We start from the raw sequence: 18,765 nt of genomic DNA on the forward strand, positions 1-18,765 counted from the left end.
CACAGACACACAGACACACACTGACACTCTCACACACACACATATTCAATACCGATACCCATACCAGTTTCAATACCTATCCAAATTTAGCGTCCCTAAAGTTCACCATAGCACCACATCATTCAGTATTGTTTCTCTTCCTGTTCCTGTTCGCATAACTGCATTCCAACCTGCAGCATATACACTTCTCTCTCTCTCTCTCTCTCTCCCTGTCTCTCGCTCTCTCTCTCTCACACACACTCACACACACACACACACACACACACACACACACACACAGCAGTGCATGAGTGTCGGAGCCACAGACCTATATATTATCTGTGCCCCCTTGTCCCAGCAGCACATAATTGAAATACTTCTCTTTAGTGCAGAGGCGAAGAGAAGTTGTGTGTGCCGCTTTGAGGAGGCAATGATTTATTGATGCCGTTTCAATACTCTGTGCACCACTTTTTTGACTTGATTGTTGGGGTATGTCTGCATAGCTTTGAAGGATGCTTTTTGGTCTTATTTTCTTTTAGCTTCTTTAGTTTGTTTTCTTGCTCCTGAAGTGTCACTCTCTGGGCCTCATGAACCAGTGTGTGTGTGCGCCTCTTCAAACACTCGTGAGAATCAACAACAAAGTGTTTCTGCTGGAGTGTGTTTGAAATGAAAGAGAAATGTGAGCGGCTAGACCTCCTGAGAGGAAGTGGGTAGAAAAAAAACAATTGATGAGAGAAAGAGAGAAGGGAGAGAGAGAGAGAGAGAGAGATGAACTGATACTTCTAATGAGTCACTTGCCGTGTGATTCTTTAAAGACGTTAAATATGCACCTTCCATTCTAACTGTCATTCCATACTTCCATCACAAGAATGTTTATTGCAATAGATTAAAAGAATCACAGCTCTGTGCATCTCTGGCTTCTCTCTCATGGTCTTGTTATTTCTGGAAGCAGCACAAAAGCATACACCATCCGCCATTTCCCAGAAAGGCATGTGCAACGCTTGAAATAGTTTCTTCAGGATGTTAAAAAAAATGTGAGCAACCTGTCTTGTCTGCAAATGTGGCTCATGAATTTTCTTGGTTTAAGGATGTGGTGTGATTAGCCTGTGTGTGTGTGTGTGTGTGTGTGTGTGTGTGTGTGTGTGTGTGTGTGTGTGTGTGTGTGTGTGTGTGTGTGTGTGTGTGTGTGCAGTAGTGGGGGTTGAAGGGGGTTTGGGTTGAGAACTGATGGGGTTGCTCCCGCTGTGGTAATTAAAATCGCAGGCGGTAACAAATGCATGTTACCATCTGGCTATGATGAGCATTCTGCCATCAACATATTTCAAGGAGGTCTATTTTGTGGCTGATTTTTTGTGAGTGAGTGTGTGCATCACTACGCTGCAAAGGAAGATGAGGAATGAGGCACGACACATTCTGATTCACAGCTCGCCACTGGCCTCCATGACTGATAGATCAGATCAGAGGACTAGCCCACTCATCTATATGCTATCAGGCGCTGCTGTCTGGCCCATGAGTAAAGACATACCCGGGTGGACTCATTGGCTCCTAGTTTCTTGTGGAGGTTTCCAACCCTTATTCAACAGCCCTGAAAGAAACCAAGGCAGGGTCAGGGCAGTGCAGTTGACCGCTTATGTGTTGTTACAACACTTTTATTTTCATCAAATAGGCCCTCGTTTTCAAGCAGGACGTAGTAGACCAATTACCAGCAATACTAAACCACAGTACCAGATCTGCTGTCTCATATTCCTGGGCACAATTCCTCCAAAGCCTCAAAGCATGTGGTCTGACCCTGCTGGCCTGTAATCTCATCCTCCATTAGGACTGGAGCCTCTGTACCTGTGAAACTCTCACCATCACATCCACATCACATCGTTTCAAAAAGGTGTTCTTCTAATCTGACCTATGTGTGATTTTCATGGAGCATGTTAATGGCTTGCCTCTATTTCAATTCCATCATGTCTTCATGAGTTATGCTATGTTTTATTCTTTTGATATGTTACTAGTAAAACCTTATAAGGTTAGGCACAATTACACATTTCACACATTAAGACTGACTTCAACAACGCAACTGTAGATTGCAGAAACTGACCCTTGTGTTAAGGTGAATGTATCCTTGATTTTGTGCTACACACAGCCACATCTAATCTGTTTCTTTTCTGCTCTTGTCCACCTCTCACAATCATACCTGCTCTAGCCATGGCTCTTACCCAAGAGTCACATGAACCAACTCAAATGTTGTACACAGGCTAAGGCTAAGGTGTACAGAAATTGGATGGAAACGGACAAATAAAATCTCCATTTCTATCTACTTGGCCAAAATCAGTTTCAGCTGTGATGGAGATTATTTCCAAACACTGATTTAGGAATATAATAATCAAGTGCCTTGTATTATTAACTACTATGAATCATGTGCTTAGCAGGAACATGGCTTTTCGGTATGTGTGTAACTTTGAATATTAGCTGCCACTTAGTTTGCATGTGTACAAGAGCATGTTTAGACCAGAAGTGATAAGAAGGGAAATGTGCTTCTTCCGAACTTGTGCAAAACTGCCCTCCTTGCAAGACGGGGAGCCTCGGACGTGAGAAATCCACCACGTGGTTATCCCTGCTGAAAGCTAAACTTCTGTCTGAATAAACCTTGTGCGATGGGTTTATCATTGCCTTTACTTTCGGACTTGTGCTGGGAGGGGAGCCCAATTGCAATTGTGGTTGTTGTTTGTCTAATAAATGTACTTATATGCAGCTCCGGAGTCCTGAGGTAACTAGGGTGAATTTTCACCTAACAAGCTGCCAGGTGGTATTTCAGCCAAACTGAGAGAACTTCTCCAGTTCAAGGTGGAACATACACAAAGCAGCCGATCATTAACCCTGATATCTCACAGGGAGCTCTGTTCTTATTGATCGAATTGATCTTCAGGGGACAGGCATCGCAACCGATGTTCAAGCTGGACTCGTGAGGCCTGAAACTAAACTGCAGGTGTATTCACACCCCTAAACATTCCATGGTGCACTGAAATGTCAGAAATGTAACTCAAAGTATCTTAACTTCCATGTGACTATAAAACATTTATCATTAGCTTAACGCTACGCACTAATTAAGATGTCTGAGAACCTTATGCTGAATGAGAGTACCAGTGAAAACGTGGCGCTTTCGGTGTGAGCCCTGTGAGACATGCCTGCATGTGTGTGTGGGTGTGTGTGTGTGTGTGTGTGTGTGTGTGTGTGTGAGCCCTGTGAGACATGTCTGCATGTGTGTATGTGTGTGTGGGTGTGAGCTTGCGTCATGGTGTATGTGTGGGTTGGGGATGTGCAGAGGAAACTATTAACCCTTGTCTCTGCCTCATTAGGACCCTGTCTCTGTTGCCATGGTTGTATATTAAGGGTGGTTCAATTTATGTATGATTTGCATCTGAAAGACTGAGCTGGTGCCGGGCTGGTGCCTTGCTTGTTGTGTGTGTGTGTGTGTGTGTGTGTGTGTGTGTGTGTGTGTGTGAATGTGTGTGTGAGTGTGTGTGGTTGGTTGGTAAAAAAGGGGGGCAGGGTAGCCATGAGAGAGAACATTTTGCAGCGGTATTAAACTGTGCAAGCACTACTCTGACACACACACACACACACACCAAAAGCTCCTGTGCCTGTCAGTCAGTGAGGAGGTGGTTGTGGTCGGGGGGGTGTATGGCACAACATGGGTCTGTCTTGTTTGAAACGTTGCACCACATAACAAAAATACTGTGCATGTCAGTGGAAAGTCATACATGTACTAAATATTACCCGCTAAAGACTGTTTGACACAGCAATTGACATCTGGTTTGCAAAGTTTCTCCATTATCAGGCATGAACTCGAGTCTGGGAGAGCTTCTATGGTTTTTTGCGCACTCTCTTTCTCTCTCTCTTGCTCCGCAGACAGCTGGCTTTGCACAGCCTGCAGCAGCTGGCCTCGTCTCAGAGCTTCTCATGTTTTTAATGAAAGACCACGGAGAGAGAGAGAGAGAGAGAGAGAGATGGAGAGACTAGGGGAAGGGAAGAGAAGAAAATAGAGAGAAACATAAAGAAAAAAGCCACTGTGAGAAAATGAGAATGAGACTTTGAGATTGAGAATGGGTAAGTAGGAGACATAAAAGAGGAGGTGATATAAAGAGACAGAAAAAAATGTCCGCCTTAAATTGATTCCAGGACTGCCATATAAGGTCATATAAGACGCATTGCATTCCCTTGGTGCTCTGAGCTCTTAATGTTTTAAGTGGCTGTTTGGAACTAGCCTGGCCACTAGGCAAGGTGAGTCACAGCCTTGCTGTTCTGCCTGCGGTGGGACTCGGTACCTAGCGTGACGCACGTGAGCTGTGGCCATGGCGGGTGTCTCTGCAGGTCTCTGGGGGTGCAGCACTGCATCCCAGGATGCTTGTGCCTGTCTGCATCCATCATAGAACAGCACAGTACAATCTCCCAATGTTGTAATGGTGTGAAATACAAAATGCACAAAGGAATGCAGAAAGGGCCAGACAAAACTGAAATATATGAAATGACATAGCAATAATAGTAAAAACGATTTCAGGATTTTATAAATCTCCCTCAGTGTCCTTTTCTGCATCCCTCTCTTCCAGCAAGCCTCTCTCTCTCTCTCTCTCTCTGAGGGTCTCAGCATGCCTCTCTCTGCCTCTCTCTCTCTCTCTCTCTCTCTCACTCTCTCTCTCTCTCCCTCTGAGCATCTCAGCATCTGTGTGGGCTCACACTCCAGAGTGTCGGGATCCCCGTAATAACAATACCTGCTTGCGGCGAGAGGGAGCGAGCAATCGCCAATGAATATTAATGATGAGGTGGGGGGTGGGGAGTGGGATAGGGTAGTGGTGAGGGGGAGGGGCATAGTGCACACATCTCAAAAGCTCCACTCAGAAAAAAACTGAACCCTGGTGAAATGAAATGGAGAAAAACAGATTATATGCATCATTTTTCAAGCTGCCTCCAAAACCTCATTTGCTTTAGTGCATTTTAATAAGATTTCTCGTGGAAGTCTCTGGATGCAGCTCGGCGAAGGCACTTTCATTCCCTCTCCGTGTGAATTTTTCATGTGCCGGGCCATGCTTGCACCAGATGAAGGGCTCCTCTACACCCCGTTGACCTTCGTCTGTATTCAGGGATGCACCATGGCCCGCTCATTCTGTGTTCACTGTGCAGTCGCAGAAACATATATATGGCTCAGTGAAGTATATTCATTTTTGAATTTCGACACATTACAAAGCTCAGCAGCCATCAGAAGAATGAAATGCACACAGCTCTGATTGATTGGATGCAGGCCAGTTATTCCTGAGGACCAGATAAAAGATTAGGCTATTACAAATCTCTTTTGCATTTCCCAGTCAATAATTGAATACCTCCGCTAATTTAAGCAGCATGTTCTGAGCAATTTCTCATTACACAAAAACATTTTAGGGCAGACTGAAACAAATGCATCCCTTTTGCACAATGGATTTTACATTTCTTATAATATTAATGCTGCCATTTATGATCCAAAAGGAATAGTAATGAAAATTGAAAACATTCAATAGAGTTGAATTTAAAGACATTAAATGGAAGCTACATCAAAAACCTCATGTTTCCTATTTTATAACATTGACTTTAATTTCCGATGAGCTGTGAACTGGAATACAGAGGCAGACCTTTTTGAGGAGACACAACTAGTGGTAGGTAATGACTCACTCTCAAATCAAGTACATAGAAATATTGATTATTATTTCTCTCTCAATCGCTATTTTGAGGTATGCAGCTATAAGAAGGGGGTGAATTGTGAATTCACTGGATTGGCAAATAGACTCAACCATACTCCATGATCCTTGTTCTTTCACACTTTTGTAGAGATGCTGTTAACTGTTTTTCATCAAAATATCGGTAGAATGTGGCTCAAGAGGTTCAACTGTCACATTCAAGATATGCAAAAGAAAATCACAAAAGACAAAAGTGCTAAAAGATACTAGCGTATTTGACACTGGTGATTGTTTATTTGTACTGCATACTCTTACTTACCGACTATTTGGCCTTTGGAAAGGACAGAAGCTGAGGGACCCCCATCATGGCCAGGGAGTACGCTTCTCCGGCCGGCGTGAGTGCAGAGACAGCAGAGGGCTTAGCGTGGCTTAGAGAGGCTTGGAGGCGCAGCCCAGCAGAGAGGGAAGAACAATGGACAATGTGTTGCAGGTTTTTGCATCATACCTGAGTCAGAGCGATCCATCATCACCATTGGATGTCTTCTCACCCCCCTAACTGCCACTACCTTTCTTAGCCATTACTGTGGCAGGTTTGAGAGGCTGGCTAGTGGGATATATTTCACACAGGAATACCAGGCTAGCAGTGCTTCAAAGAGGCTTAATTACACACTAATCTGTGAGCAGTGGAGCTGGGCTGAGGGGGCAGCAGTTCAGCACATGGAAGTGTGTGGGGGGGGGGGAGCAGTTCAGCACATGGAAGTGTGTGTGTGTGTGTGTGTGTTTGGGGGGGGGGGGGGGGGGGTCAGGTCGGCGTGCTAGCATAAGTCAGCAGGAGTGTGCTTTCTCTAGTGTGTTGGCAGACAGGGACCTTCATGAGAACATGATGCTTCTCTCCCTCTCAAACATGCATCACACAAACACACACACGCACACACACACTCACTCACTCTTCACACATACACACACACACACACAAACACACACACACACTATAAGCCAACAAAAACAGCTCCACCCTGCTGTGCTCTGGGTGATCTTTGCAGTGCTGTGAGACGCAGCATTCTGGAGGACACTGAATCATCTGGCTTCATCTAAACTTTGGTTCCCAGCTGGTGGGAACACAATATGGCAAAACAAAACAAAACGTAACATTTCAATCGCTGCATTTGCTTTTGAATTGATATGTTCCCAAAGAGTGTGCATGTGAAAACCTTGTTACACAAATCTGCTGAGGTATTGATTTCCCATTAAGTTCAATGGGGTCAAAAATCAATATCCTTCCCCTTAAATAACCATCACATCCTGGCATGTGCTATAAATTCCCAATAAATTAAAAAATTTAAGAAAATGAAATGGCTAGCTCCTCTTGCAAGTAAATGATGACTTCTTATTTTAAAATGGCTCTCTACAGACCTGGACACTGCATTATGAGTATATCTGTGAGTGGCTTTTTCTTGGAGATAATTCTAGTACACACTCAATGGTGACTGCTTACATGGCGCGGTCTCCACTGGTCTTTTTGTCCTGATGTGAATAGTGAGATGTCACAGGTGAGCTGCTGTAAAGCATGCGTGACAGTGGTGAGTGTTTGTGGTTTGCCCTCTCCACCTGTTCTGCGGTAACATTAGATGTGTCTAAGCAGGCAATATCGCAGCATGAAAACAGATAATGTGGCCTAAATCCACTCCGACAAGCCCACAGTGACCTAGCCTAGCAGGGCGAATGCATAAATATGAGGTAGCCGACGGATCTAATGCCACATTTCTCAGTTATTCAGCCTGTTTTGGTTTGTATGTACACGTAAGATAGAATTACTCTCTGCTTTAAGTGAATACTTAACATTCATGGCAAAATGAAAAAGCGTTTTAAATCACACGCATGGATTTGAACTAAATCTCCGAGACTCCTTTGTTCTTCACCATCTAATGTGGACGGCATCCTTATCTCTCAAAGCTCTCTCCTTGAAGCTCTGTGGTCACCAGAGCTACACAGTGGCAAATATTACAGGGAGGATTTCAGAGCCATGTTATTTCCATATAGATGGACCAGGACACTGGAGTTGGCCTCCCTGCCTCCTCTCCCCCTCCATGCCTCTGATTAGAGGATGATAGCGATATGGTCCCCATTACACTCAACTGCTCAGCCTCCATTTAGAGCAATGACAACTATCGCTCTTGACTGTTTGCAAAAGCCAAATTACTGTATTAACTGTGCATACATTTATTTTGCTGCATGTCAAATTTGGCCTTGAGAAAGTTGTCTTTCCTTCCTTCTCTGGCACTGAGTGCAAATTCAAATGGAATAAAATGAAAGCAAATGGGCTCTGCTCAGGAGAGGCTGTTTGGGAAGGGAAGGCAGAACCTCATTTGGCCCATAGAAGAACCAGTGCTCAGAACTCTGGGAAAAGGCCAGCACTGATTTACATTACAGACACTGGGCAGCTGAACGGGGCAGTGTGCAAACAGAGAGATTCACAGTAACACACTCTGCCTCACCACACACACACAGACACACACACACACACACACACACACACACACACACACACACACCCTCCAAACGCATCACATATACTGGTACTAAGATTGTACAACCACCATAATGACCTCAGGAATGGCCTTAAAACTGAAATCAGAGGCTGGCATACCGTTTCTCCAGTGGTCAATAAACTGTATTGACAGGTCCGCTGCTGCAGCAGAGCCAGATCTGAATGCACCCCGGGGAAGCCCAACCCCCATCTTCCTTCTCCTCTCCCTCTCTGAGAAGTGGGGGTTGGAGTGTGGAGCGCTGATTTGCCATAGAGGACCCCCTCGCCAGGGCAACAATGGCCTTGACAGTGACACCAAAAACTGCATTTCATGGTCTTTGAACTGTCACAATACACTCCTTGGCAAAAACACAAATACAAAAATGATCAAACAAAAGAGGACGATTCATACAAATGTGACATCCGCATTTGAGAGAGGGTGACAGGTCTTTGAAGAGGATTTGCATTTGCTCCATTGCCCTCATGATTTGGGATTTATAGTTTCCCAAGTTCCAGTGACTTCTTTGTTGACCGTAATCATGTTCATCAATGCAACTCTGCTACACAGACAATGTGCAGCTGTCTCATCCTAGGCTAGTCTTCCTCAGGGGTACTTGAAAAGAGGAATTACCTCCTTTCTCCATTTTATCCCACTGACCCTCTCCACTTGGCATGCTGGCCGGGTATAATGGTGAAAGCAGTCATACTATTATCCACTCCTCTCCTATCCACATCAGGCGTTTTATTTGCTGAGCTTGTATCACGTAAGGAAGGCTTGAACAAGCACTGTAGGGGCTGTGAGGGGACTGTTTTGTGTCTCTTGAGGGTAGCCTCCTCCTCTCTAACCCAAGCAGCAAAACTCAGGAAATAATAAATTACTTCATCATTACAAAAGGAACAATTTGTGTTATTTATTTAATTAGGTCTCAACCTCTGGATATTTTGTAAAATAGGCTTCAATGTTCTTATAATGTTTGTGCATTTTATTGTATTGGTGAGAAGCAAATACTTTCTTACGGTTCCACAGTGATGATCCAGGGTAAGCTGAAGCTGCATTTACCATAAATGGAAGTGTCCAAGGCGAAGCTCTCAGAAATGTTGTTGCAGTGATGTTATACTGCCTAAATAAGGAGGGGCTATTTTGGCTGCAGAAATAAAATTACAGATAATTTAACCTGATAATGCATGGCATATTCAAACTGTTCCAGATGTTCTCGCTTTGCCTTTTCGGTTGAATTGCTGATGTGTTCACCCATGCTGTTTATGCTATTGAAAATGAAAGATTTTAGTGCGTATAAAGGCACGTGTATCCATGTTTTAAAATAATGAATGTCATCTACTACATACCTGTTTGCGAGCTATAGTTCTTCCTTGTCATCGTTGACCGAGAAAAATAAGGTCGATAGTTGCTGACCGAGCCATGGACCAGTAATTCTGGTCCATTTGATTCGAGGGAAATGTGAAGACATACTAATCAATGAAATAGAACTGTGTTCAGCATTCCGGTGCACCAAAAGCGTCCACGGTCATCGTGAAACTCAGTAGACCGCACACCATCGACAGTATTTTCGTTTTTAGGCCCATTTATGTTACTCTGCTTATCTGTAAATATTAAAGATGCAACAGCTTTGTTTGAATAGCGCACCACGTTGCAATCAACTCCACGACAAAGCTGTTTCAATAGAATGTATGTGGATCTTAGTTATACCATTGGCTACGTGAGTCATGGATCATAAATATTTGCATTACGTCTTACTAAGAAGGGAAATGCCGACTGATTGTTAAATTTGAAGCGGCTGGTCTTGTGAGCTGGGCGAAGGATAGTAACGATAGAGATAATAAATTGACTAAGTAGATCTGATGCAGAGCTCTTTGATGGGAATAGGCTAATCACCCAGGCGTTGCTTATTTGACTGATCGTCTTTTAATATGGGCATTAATTTCAGGCTGGCGCGATATTTCACCCCCTCTTCTTCATGTCCATATAAGGAAGAGCAGCGCCTTTTCGCGCAGAGCTCTTCAGGCTGGCGGTTGCCGCCTCGAGCTTCATTTTAACCCCGTCCCCTCCGCTGCGGAGTGCGTTTCGCGGAAAACAGCTTGAATTTCACTGTCACTTCTTATATTACACTATACCACACACAGCAAACAGAAATGTCTTCTAAAGACCGATAGAGACCGGAATGGCAGTGAACGTACTGTCAAATTATTCAAGGTTATGCGTGCATGCACGGTGTAGACATTTTTTCCAGCACAATGGCTGACATTGAGCACGACATAATTGTAATAGCGGAGCTGGAGTATTCAGACTCCGGCCAAAATTGTACGCAGCCAGCTGGTGTTCGCAGGCTTTCACAAGGGAATGGTACAATAGCCTCCCATAGCTTTCACAATGGGTTGTAAAGGGAAAGTGCACCAAGATGTTTAATTCCGATGTCATTTGTCCTCGATTTTCCAAATGACTGGCTAATTTTGGTTAGATTCTATGGCAATGTAGGCCCCGGCTCTTCTTGGCTTTTCTCACCACCACCAAACAAATCACATCTTGTCTTTAAAGACGTCATCTCATCTCTTTCATATAAGCCCAGATATATGGACCATGGTCATAGTCGAAACATAGCCTATCTAATTATCTTCTACTAAACAGCGCATCCGACCAGATTTAATTCCAAATATATCTTGATAACCGTGAATAGTGTTTCAGACTGGTAGGCTATATTGTAATAGTTGACAAAATAATTGCATTTAAATGTTAATTAAAATAGGCATACATGAATTTAATGTTCCACACTTCCATAAAGTTCCCATACACACAATATGTGAGTGTGTAGCCTATCAACCATTGTCACCATAGGCCTATATATTTTCTATCAGGTCAGGCTGTGATTCCAAAAATAACCAACCAAACGTTATTCATCATCTTGATATGGGAAAATACAAAATGTTTTTCCCTGAGGTGCCCATTTCAAGAACAACTGCATTTTGGGGAAAGGGATATTGTTGGCTTATTCACTCATTGGCACTGGATTCTATGGTCTAGGCAATGACACATATGACAATTGCAACTGTTTCCCGAGATAAATGGCATTCTAGAGAAAATGTTTAGAAGTTTGACTTGCATATCCTATTTGGTTATCACTGATGTGCACTGCAACTAACCATATTCAACCAAGTCCCTCCCTACCATGGCTGCTATGTGACGTAATCCATCAATTGCATGAACTACTTTTTGTGGCTACACCACTGAACATATCTGGTCGCGTATAGCTGGCAAGGACTCCTCCTAACATGAGAGTGAGTGGAGGAGAGAGAGAGAGAGAAAGAGAGAGAGAAGAGAGAGAACAGTTGGCGAACAGCGGGAGAGGGCGGGCTGAAGGGAAAGAAATCGTACAGGGGACTACGCATAAACTATAAGCAAAATAAACACAACACGCCACAACGTTCACCATATTGGACTTTTATCATCTACACGGCCTGCTGTTGACAATCGCATCCGAGCGGGAATGGATCTACCTGCCGTCGGCGAACATGTCTTTGCTGTGGAGGGAATCGAGAAGAAGCGCATACGGAGGGTAAAAACTGAGCGCCAACGCGGAATAGTGTATAAGAGAGCAGACATAGCAAGGCTAATGCATGTAATGAGCCACTGGTATGCCTGTTTTTGTGCGTGAGGTTAATCATACAGGCTCACTGAATGTTTGTTCTTGTCGAACAGGGCAGAATCGAGTACCTGGTGAAATGGAGAGGATGGTCCCCAAAGTAAGTCGTTCTTTGCTTCATGACACACTCAGACAGACATAAACACGCTTTTGCCGACGAGCAGCCATGGGTCCACTTACAGTTTTCCTTTTGAAAATAAAAATGGGGAGGCGCAAGGGAAGTGGTCTCATCCGTGGATTCCATCACTAATTTGTGAGTGTATGTAGAGGTAGTGTTCTGCCATGTTCTCGCGGTTTAAGTGCTCTTGCTTAGCTGAATTCACGTTAAACTGTAATACTAAAATGGCCTCCTGTACTGTGCAATAGTTCCCTAAATATAATAGCCTTGTATGGAATCGTTGTTATGTTTAAGTGCTTCTAGGGCTCTTTTTATGATCATCTTGGCCATAAATATGTTTTCAACGATGCAACGTTTAAAGTACAGCCTTATATGGTCATTGGATGAGCAAAGGTGTAATTTGATTGTCACGATGATTCTCCTGCTTTCTGTAGATACAACACGTGGGAACCGGAGGAAAACATTCTTGATCCCCGGCTTCTCGTGGCATTTCAAAACAGGTGAGGAGTGTGTGTGTATGAACGGCGTGTGTGTGTGTACTCAAGAGTGTACTGAACGGTGAGGGGGAGGGGATTATCTATGACCTTATATGGACATGGTAGGAGGGGCTCGATGATAGGCTCACTGCATCTCTGAGGGGAGACATCACCCTTCAGCATTTTCTTGCAATTAGAATTAACTTACAATTTAAACGACTGTCACCGGCTCTAATGCAAGCCATTTACTTCCCGGAGCTAAAGATACATGATAGTTTGTTACACCTTCAAACTCAACTTATACGTTTTGCTTTGTTTATATGGTTGTGGAGGTTTGCCTGCAAGTGTCATGTCTTTTAATAGTTAATTGCTTTACATGGTTTTCAGAGAGAGGCATGAGCAGCTGTTAGGATACCGCAAACGAGGACCCAAACCAAAACATCTGTTAGTCCAGGCAAGTCAAATTTCTGCATTTATTTGCTTTTCATGTGTGGCAAAAGTTGGTTAATAGCTGAATTGATTTTGGTAATGAAGTCACTGTTCAGTTATGTTTTATGGCATGCCATGGATCCCTTTTAAAGGCATACTTTTAGAACTTTTATCTCCTTTAATGGTTTAAATGATTATGTGATAGTTTGTCTTCCTCAACCATGTATGGTTATTATAATACAACCACGGATATGGCCAAGGCTCTTTAGCGATAGTGCCGTTCCTGAACAGGTTTTGTCTCTCAGTTACTTAACAGCTGCATTTGCAAATTTGTTGAACCACCACTTCACTGTGTTTGTGAGCAATACGAGAGGCACCTAATGGTGTAATTGTGTGATTTCAGCTCCCTGCATTTGCCAGAAGATCCAGCATCCTGGCCAACCTTCAGGATTCACCCCAAGATGAGGAAAACCAAATCAAGCTGGACTCTGTTCCCTTGCACCGCTCCCAACCCCAGCAGTACCAGCTGAACAGCAAGAAGCACCACCAATACCTGCCAAACTGTCAAGAGGCCTCAGCAGAGCCTCAGATCCATGGCAAAAAGAAATACTTCTACCAGCTCAATAGTAAAAAACACCATCATTACCAACCGGACCCGAAGATGTATGATGTGCAGTTTGCTAAGGTGAAAGACACCAAACCTCAGGGCCCTCCAACTCCGAGCTGGAGCCTGCCCCCGGCTCTGCAGCAGAAGTGGGTCCGAGACAAAGACACTGGTTGCCTGAGCAAGGTAAAAGATCTCATTGTAGAACCAAAGAAACCGTCCACCAACACAAGCCAACCAGAGCAGAGGCCCAACACGAGCCCAAAAGAAGGCAGCCTTCCCAGTGCCGTCAGCAGCAAGATGAAGATAATCAAGAACAAAAACAAGAATGGCAGAATAATTATTGTCATGAGTAAGTACATGGACAGCAATGTGACATCAACGGACTTGGCCAATGGAGACCCTTCAAGGTCTCCCCATCAGGGTAGAGAACCTGAGACCAGCAGCACAGACCACTACTCAGAGCAGGCCAAGGTCACGAGCCGCCTAAACCAGCAGGCCACGGTCACAAGCCACCTTAACCAGGAAAACAGCATAGCAGAAAAGGACACTAGAGGTCACACTCTGGATAATAAAAAGGCAAGGTCCTTTAAAGAGCACAGATTCCCAAAGGAAAAGATAACCGTTGAGGAGCATTGCAAAATGGATACTTCCCAGTCTCAATTCAATACCAAAGTCGATCAACCCTTACAGCTTACAAATAAACCAACCTCTGTGTCAGGTGCCCCACTGGAGGTAAGCAGATGCCATTCAATCCCAAATGATCGGAAGCGGACCCTATCGGACCCTGTAGAGCCTGGGTCAGACTGTAAAAGGTTCCTGTGCTCAAGGAGCACAAGTGCCCCCGGTGCCATGTCCTCTCCTTACCAGAGTGAACACATGAACCTACACCTTGGTGACCAGTGTATGAGAAGCGGTTCCATAGAGTTCACCGACACCTACCCTGAGGAACCCATTGATCTGAGCTTTTGGAAGTCTCCAAAACAGACAGAGCCATCTGTGGAAACTCCTACCTCTGACCAACAGTCAGTGGAGACTCCAAATAGGCCAGAGGAACCTGTGACCCAGTTCAAACCATTTCAGGGCAATATTGTCATCACTGACATCACCACAAACTGCCTAACCGTGACGTTTAAGGAATATGTCTCCATCTAGATGATCTGTCAGTCAGTGAGAATACAGCCCTGTGGAGTTTTCTTTCTTTTCTGTAAATATGTAAAGCATGTACAAAAAAAGGCTCATATGTACGTATAACCTATGATGTATAAGCAAGTTGCTGCTAGATGCAGAATCAGAGGAGTGTCCTCATTTTGAGTGTTTAATATGGTTGTATATGACTGTGGAAACATGTACTTAAAGCTGCATTGCTAAAGATTCTTTGGGATTCAAAGCACCTAATTATGGCAATTATGGTTTGAGTCAGTGAGCTACATTGTATTTTAAGGCTCACTGAAAAAAAGCACTTATGTACCCAAGCTTATAAACACCAGTGGTAAATAACGATGCCTTTTGGAGAAATGTGTCAGTACGATTTAAAGTGATCATTTTTTACTCAGAGAGAAATTTTGCAAAGCTATTTTCTTGGTTGAGACAAACTTAATTGGTAATGAACTAATACTCAGAACAATTAACACACCACTTATTTTAAAGTGGGGCCCTCATGGTTGAGATAATGTGAAGTCAGCTGCATATTTTCCCACGCTCACCTGAGCTGTCTCCAACTCCTGTCATCTAATACTTATGTCTTTTTCATGTGATATCTGTCTGGGGCATTTAAGACACTAGAGTGGAGTGGTACCCCTTTCAAACGGTCAGCACAGGCTTACAAGTCCATTGGATTCCCAGGAACCAATAGATCACATAACAGTTGAAGTATCGTCAGGAATAATTAACATTGTTGTGCTCTTCATGTCATGAATTACTGATGGCATTAATCTGTCAACAAGCATACTATTTTTTGATCTGGTCTCCACATAGGTATTTATCTAGCATCAGGCTACATACTTGCAAAACACAAGAGGAGGTTAATATAAATATATAAATATAATCCCTTAGTACAAACTGTTATAAAATGGCTGCTAAAATGTATGTATTTCAGTAGTTTTTTCTCTTTAAGTATGGCTGAATGTCGTACATGGAAACATCTTACGCCTTGTTGTGCATATGTACAACGGAGTAAACCACAATGCCTGGAATGGATTCTTCAAGACTGAGTGTAAGTAATGATGGCTGTTGGGGTTATAAATTATATTTTTAGCTCAAAGCTTGCTCTTTTATCTAGTTGAAAAAATAATCATCTGTGAATTTTCTCCTATATATGCACAATTTTTCTATAAACTACAACTTTTTTTGTGAAAGCGCTAACATGCATTCAAAACATGTGCATTAAAAAACATTTTAAAGAACTTTTTCTGTGTTTGTGTTATTGAGCGTTTGACTAAGGACATAATTCACTTTTTGCTCTGGTGTGTGTGTGTGGGGGGTGCTATTGAGCTTTGTCCACTATAGACTGTCTGCTGTCATACAATTTAAACATAAACACACGCTATTGAGCTTTGTCCACTATAGACTATCTGCTGTCATACTATTTTGTTGCAATGGCCTGAATAGATTTTTAATTAATATAATCATTTACACAAATGCAAAGACCTCATCATGAGTTATGGGCACTCAAAGTCAAACCTATTCACTTTGATGAACATGAACACATAATTCAGGAAATAACACACATAGAACCAGACATGTTCAGGAATACATACAACCTTTGAGTGGAAAGGTATTTTCAAAGATTAGGCACAAGGCGCTGAATGCTTCACTAAAAATAGCTCCTTTGCCAGTTTTTGAAGGCATTCTGAGAGTAAATGGATGAAAATGGCTGAAGATTCAAAGAAACAAGCCAGTCATTACAGCTTCTCCTGGGCCTGCCATGGCCACTACAGAAAGTTTCATGTATTTTTAGGTGCACTTTAGTGAGGGGTGAGAGAAAGACAGGGTGAATGAAAACACATATCAAGGAGCTCCATACACTGAAAAGCAGGAAACTAAAAAACAAATTCAATTAAACATTCCTCCTGTAATCATACTTGATTTTCACCATTTAATTGTTATGAATAGACCTTTGTTTGTTCCAAACGCCATGACAGCCCACAGACATTGCTCTCAATCAGCTGTGATTAATCTGGGTAGGGTAAAGGCTGACTGACTGACACAGCCATGATTAAATAGACTACTGGAGACAAGACTGATTCAAAACATTCTCCTCCCACAGAAGCAAAGGAACCATCCTTGCTAAACTGTAACTTACACAATCTGTCATGGCTTTTAGCTTTCTTTTAGGCCTCTTCAAACTGACTTCCCTATATGTTAAGAAGACTTCTTTATACGTTTTCCAAAGAAAGATCAACGGAACCTTATACGTAACCTGCACTATAGTCTTCCTGTCTGGAATCCTCAGATATGCAGAGGCCTACTTTTGCCAACAAGTAACTACATCAGCATTAAGGCTATTTGTCTGGGAAGTGCTTTTATCCCATATAACTTTAAACTGACCCTGTTCCACATTTCAGCAAGTATTTCCAGTTATGTGATCCTATTCAGTTGGCGTTTCAATCAATGTGTACACAAAAATATGGTCTCCTAGCTTCTAAATAAATAGTGCATCCACTGTTGATGAATTTTTTGAATCTTGAATTATTTGAGGTTTCCCACACAATACAAAGGAATAAGAGTAAAGGTATTAAGTTAATTGTGTCTTCCAATCATAAAAGGACATCTTTCAACTCAACATTCTATTCTACCTCTTGAATGGTCCATAAATGTATTATGCAGTTAAAATCATCACTTTTCCCCCTGATTACATGGAATTGGAATGACTAATTTATGATTTTTTTTTTTCAGAGTCTTCTCTGATGTGCTACACGTGGCATTACACAATCTCTTCATGTTTAACTTCACTATATTCTAACGACTGGTAGCCTATAGGCTACGTCTTTGGCACGTGTGAAGTTAAAGGGCAATAAACTTGAATTGTCTAAAATTAATCATATTTTGGGCACACAACAAACATGGTGCAATATCACTCTCCATAGCCAGTTGGCATATTGAAAGAGAATGTGAAGTGGTAGGCTAATGAGCAATAAAGATGTCGCCTTAGAGCTCAGATACACATACGCGTTTTTGTAAAAACGGGACGGGAGCAAATGCATTGATTCCTATGGTACGGCGCGTTTAAAGCGTGCGCCCCTTCTCCACCACGCGTTGCGTCTTTGAAGCGTTTTTTAGGTGCGCTTAAAAGTTGAACTATTCTCAACTTTCCAGCGCAAGGCAGGGAAGCGCACCGCTTCTGTTTTGGCCGCCGCACTTTGCCAAGGCGTTACTGAAGCGTTTCTGCCTGAAAAAATACGCGTATTTGTATCTGAGCCCTCAGTTGGATACAGCACCCTAGATACAATTATTCTGCCGTTTAGTCTGGCTAATCCAACAAAATTAGAAACCAAACCCTCAAATTTGTGGTTCATGGAGGACCGAATTTCAGGCCATTATTCCGGGCCTGATCGTCATATATTTCACACCTGTCTGTTCCGAAAAGTCCAACGGCGGGCTTGTAGGCCTAATTGCATTATTTGGAGAGGTTATGCAAGGAAACATCCTCCACCAAACCCAGTCTCATTGCAGCCAATGCCAATGCCAGATCATAGCAGTTGCCCAGATACAGGGGAACCAATGATATTTTAACAACTCGCACTATGCAGGCGAACCATATGTGGTCGCAGCAGTGCTGCACTGCAGACATGCCAAAGCCAATCACGAGCAGCCTATTTCTCTCATCTTGCCTCGCGCCGCAAATTTAGCATACTTATCGCCAGCCTACAGGGACGACCTGGTTCATTTAGTGAACATTTAAAAACATAAGGCTAATTAATTCACATTTGTTTCTTTGGATAGACTATGCCAGTCAGCTTTGTCTATTTGTTCTTCTGCCATCGCAACAGCCGCGCACAATGCATAGCTAGGCTTGTGAAACCACCTTGTCCCGAAAAACAACATGCAAAACACAAAGAGATGATTTTGTATAGCCTATATTTATTTATGCAGGACCCTCTTTGTGTGTGAAACTAAAAAATATTTGAAAACAGTAAAACTATAAATGTAGGCTAGGCCTTACTAAGTTGTGCTTATATGATCAGAAATGAACTTCAATCCTTTACTAAAGTCGGGTGAGAGACGAACTGATGGATGGAAATTAAAAAAATATATGTAGTTAAAGAAAACTAAACTAAC

General features: G+C 42.9%; 1 protein-coding gene across 1 annotated transcript; it reads left to right on the plus strand.

The window, feature by feature from the left end:
- The first annotated feature begins 11,631 nt into the window (after positions 1–11,631).
- cbx4 (chromobox homolog 4 (Pc class homolog, Drosophila)) lies at positions 11,632–15,838 on the plus strand. The gene is made up of 5 exons (XM_080855932.1): positions 11,632–11,771; positions 11,915–11,958; positions 12,411–12,476; positions 12,840–12,906; positions 13,285–15,838. Exons 1-5 carry the CDS (start codon positions 11,703–11,705, stop codon positions 14,638–14,640), a joined length of 1,602 nt encoding a protein of 533 aa, XP_080712058.1. The 5' UTR covers positions 11,632–11,702; the 3' UTR covers positions 14,641–15,838.
- The last annotated feature ends 2,927 nt before the right edge of the window (positions 15,839–18,765 follow it).

The sequence above is a fragment of the Sprattus sprattus genome (genome assembly GCF_963457725.1).
Source record: "Sprattus sprattus genome assembly, chromosome: 18".
NCBI classification, from domain to species: Eukaryota; Metazoa; Chordata; class Actinopteri; order Clupeiformes; family Clupeidae; genus Sprattus; species Sprattus sprattus.

Excerpts from the sequence above, each read along its gene's own strand:
- cbx4 (XM_080855932.1), top strand. The coding sequence starts at position 11,703 with ATGGATCTACCTGCCGTCGGCGAACATGTCTTTGCTGTGGAGGGAATC. Across the intron at positions 11,772-11,914 it reads AGAAGAAGCGCATACGGAGG|GGCAGAATCGAGTACCTGGT; the intron begins GTAAAAACTGAG and ends CTTGTCGAACAG. Across the intron at positions 11,959-12,410 it reads TGGAGAGGATGGTCCCCAAA|ATACAACACGTGGGAACCGG; the intron begins GTAAGTCGTTCT and ends TGCTTTCTGTAG.